Below are 3,632 nucleotides of genomic sequence, written 5' to 3' on the forward strand. Positions count from 1 at the left end.
CATTGTGTTTTGAGATATTTTAGTATTTCAGCATGACTAGCATGCTGAAATACTAAAATATCTCAAAACACAGATTGAACACAAAAAATAACTCTGGATTGTGTTGATCGTGTACCAAACAACAGTAAAATAAGATCTGGTTGTCCCAGGTGTGAAATGGCCCTTTTGCGTATTGGTCATTTATGTGATTCCTCTTTTCCGGTTGTATTTAACTGGCCTGCCTACCTCAAACTTGTTAGACTTGATGAAGACCCCGAAGGGGATCGAAACGCTGTCCCATGCCTTACCTTCAATAATATAATTATTCCTGGGAGCAACGACTCAGTGTACGGACTTCATCCTCTTCCTATGTACGTATTTTTGTCCAGCACCTGAAACTATTTTTTGGGATGTGCGTGCCTTTCCTTGAACTCCAAGCTCACAACGCCTCGTCAAGCGCAGAGATAGTGAGCAGTAAATCAAGACAAACAGGACTAATCTTACCTAAACAAATATTCAAGTCAACCACCAAGTCAACCACTAAATCAGTGTGTGCGTTGAGTGTGTGCATGCGTGCGTGCGTGCGTATACAGTATATGACCAAATGTGATGGGTAATGCTGGAGGAATGCCAGAAGAGTCATCCCTTTTCAAAGTCATCCCTTTTTTAAATTGGTAATGTCACCCCAGGGCACGGAATAGTCACCCTAGGGTTGGGAGAAGTCATCCCAGGACCAGAGAAAACCCACCCAGGAGAAAATTGGAAATCTCATCCCCCCCAGAGAAAACCCACCCTGTGGAGAAAATATTATAACCTCTCTCTCTCTCTCCCCTTCTCTCTCCCCTCTCTGTCCTTCTCTCTCCCCTCTGTCCGCGCTGGGGGGGGGGGGGGGGGGAACGATCAGATGCTTCCCAGTAAGCATTTTGAGGTGTATTAGTTGCCTAATAGTCGTGTTTTTATCTTCTACACCACGCGTTGAAAATCAGTGTTGTAAAGGTCTAGATTTGATATTTTTGACTAGTTGTTTAGTCGGCTATATTTACACGGGTTGCTACATATACCACTATTAGTCGGATACAAAAAGTCTACATTTCGCCGTTAGCGGCCGTCGAAAGTAGTGAACAGTAGGGCGACGGTGGGATTCGATCCACTAATCCCTGACACTCAAGTCGGCGACGCTATCCACTCAGCCATCAATGCTGATATGATAGTATAGACTTCATTGCCCACCTGTGTTCATTTTAGTGTAGTGCACATTGTTGAGGAAACTAAATGTTAGCGTGTGTGTGTGTGTGTGTGTGTGTGTGTGTGTGTGTGTGTGTGTGTGTGTGTGTGTGTGTGTGTGTGTGTGCGCGTGTGCGTGTGTGTGTGTGTGTGTACGCCCCGGACTCATTTTTGAAGCTTGTGATTGGCTGAACCGGACGTAGGGAGCGCTCCGTTGTAGTCACTTGGACCGCGCGAGGTGCACCAAAACCCAATTATCATGGCGTTTATCGTGCGCTTGCCCAGGCCGTAACGTAAATATAACGATTGCATTCACCACGGCTTCGTAACTCGCGCGGCGCTCCGCCGGCCGCTTGCAATGTCGTGGACAATAACTGAAAACGAGCGCTCTTTGCCGTTTCCATCCATCTTTCCCAGTTGGATCCATAATCACGCGGCACTGCACTGTCTGACTGACAGACGAGGAGTTCATTTCATCGTATATTTTTGTTTTAAAGACTTTATATTGACATTGGTTTAAAAAAAGGCGTTGAAAAGCCGGCTATACAACGACTACACCCAGACAAATAGCTTAATGATCGGATGGCTATTGGAATCATTTTACACCAATATTTCGAGATCAGTTCTGCAACGTGGAGTTGTTTTTTTAAAGAAATGTTTATTGAAATATGGATTAAATCTAATTGTCTAAATTCTGTGTAAATATAAACGTTGATACGGCGACTATAATTAGTTGGCTAAATCTCGGCTAGATCTAAACTATACTTAATAATGATCAACGGATATTATAATTATGTTAGTCCAATATTAGGAGATCAGTTAAGCACCTTACTGTTGTTTTTTTTAATAAATTGTTATCGAATCATGGAATAAATTGCAAAGTATATTTTCGGTGTGAATATAACCGGAATCTAGCCGGGTGAAATTAAGGCTAAAAAAAAACTAGTCGTGTAAAAAACGACTATTGCTCAGTGGGCTGTGTATTTCAGTACAAACAATTCTGATAGTATCAAAAATGTAACCACATGAACGCAAAAACCATAATAACACAACACTAGAGGTCAAATGTAGGAATAGAACACTCAAAGGAGTGTTCAGCTACCAGCCTCAGCAACCGGGAGCTGGTCAACCCGTTGCGTTCATAGTCACCCCATAACTGCTCCAGAATGCCCTGTGTGCCCTGAGCCTGCTGTCGTCTACGACGTCGTAGCTTCCTCGCTGAGACCAGACGCTGCTGGTGGGGGACGTAGAGAGCTTCCTCGTGCATATAATGGGGGATGAGATTTCCAATTTTCTTGATTTTCATGAGGTCGGGGCTTCCCTATACTGGGGGTGACACTTCCAAATTTTTAGGTCGTGATTTCCTAGACTGGAGGTCGACACTTCCCGAGTGACTTTTCTGCGACTAAGGTCGACTTTGAAAGAGGTCGACTTATCTGGCTACCATGCTGGAGCAGTGGGTGGGTCCTGGTAGTAAACTGACTCCTCCCATCTTCTGTGAAGGCAGGAAGAGAGACTGGTTTACGAGGCTAATAACTGACCACTGTTCTCTGTCCTGTGGGTCTGGGGAAGTTTAGTAGGAAGGAACAGGCTACTATCTATCAAGTCATCAATAGTGTTCTACTGAACTAACTATCTATCAAGGCATCATTACCAGTGTTCTACTGAACTCAAGACGATTTACCAGGCCTCAAACATCGACTATCAAAGTGGATCGGAAGGAGAGGAACTGTTTCAGGAGGTTTTCTAAAAGAGTGATGTCGTCCAACAGCTTTTTAACAGCGCCAGAAGAAGCCATGCTGAAACAGCCTGTGATTAAGTTACACAGAATAGGTTTGTGCATGTTTTCATGTAGCCTACTGCAGGCTTTCTCAAAGCGGCACCCTAGGGCTTTGTGACGCAAGTCCAGGGGTGCCGCAGAATGTTTATATTTGGACATTTTCATCAATATCACCTCAGTTTAACCACTTCTTAGACCCTCTGTACTGAGTAAAACCGACTTTAGTTGCACTTTTCTTGGTGCGTTATTTTTCAATCTACACTAAATCTCCTCACCAGAAATAGCCTATCTATCCACAAGCTTGTAGATGTATTTTGTAGATGTATTTTTGGTGAATGTGCTCCCCCCAGAATATAGGGATGATGGCGTTCTGTCCTAAATGGAAACAGATTCTCTCTGTTTCTCTGTTATGCTTTTGAAACTGATATTATCCTAGATAAAGTACTATGTTCTATCCGTCTGTCTTTCAATGTTATATGAGATACTTAAAGTGTGGTTCCTGTGGAAATAAGCCTCGGCTTTCAGGATCTCCTTTTAGTTGACCTTGTACCAGTGATTTGTACTGTCATGAAACTGTACTTTTTTCTATTGCAAACTTCTAATAAATTCTTCAATCAATCTATATTTCCTTGTGACATTCACTATATCT

General features: G+C 43.1%; 1 protein-coding gene across 3 annotated transcripts in view; it reads left to right on the top strand.

Annotated features, from left to right (window-relative positions):
* Positions 1-3,632, top strand: part of LOC308308356 (uncharacterized protein) — a 79,845-nt gene that overhangs the window by 32,265 nt on the left and 43,948 nt on the right. For 2 of the 3 annotated variants that reach the window (XM_080753780.1, XM_080753782.1), the window contains exon 1: positions 1,369-3,036. The exons of the other annotated variant lie outside the window; for it this stretch is intronic. In XM_080753780.1, the coding sequence (XP_080609906.1) occupies positions 2,961-3,036 (76 nt within the window). In that variant the 5' untranslated portion in view covers positions 1,369-2,960. Of the gene's footprint in view, positions 1-1,368; positions 3,037-3,632 lie in introns of those variants that run through there. 3 annotated transcript variants of the gene reach the window in all.

Source organism: Nannobrachium achirus (genome assembly GCF_963921795.1).
Source record: "Nannobrachium achirus genome assembly, chromosome: 22".
Classification (NCBI taxonomy): Eukaryota; Metazoa; Chordata; class Actinopteri; order Myctophiformes; family Myctophidae; genus Nannobrachium; species Nannobrachium achirus.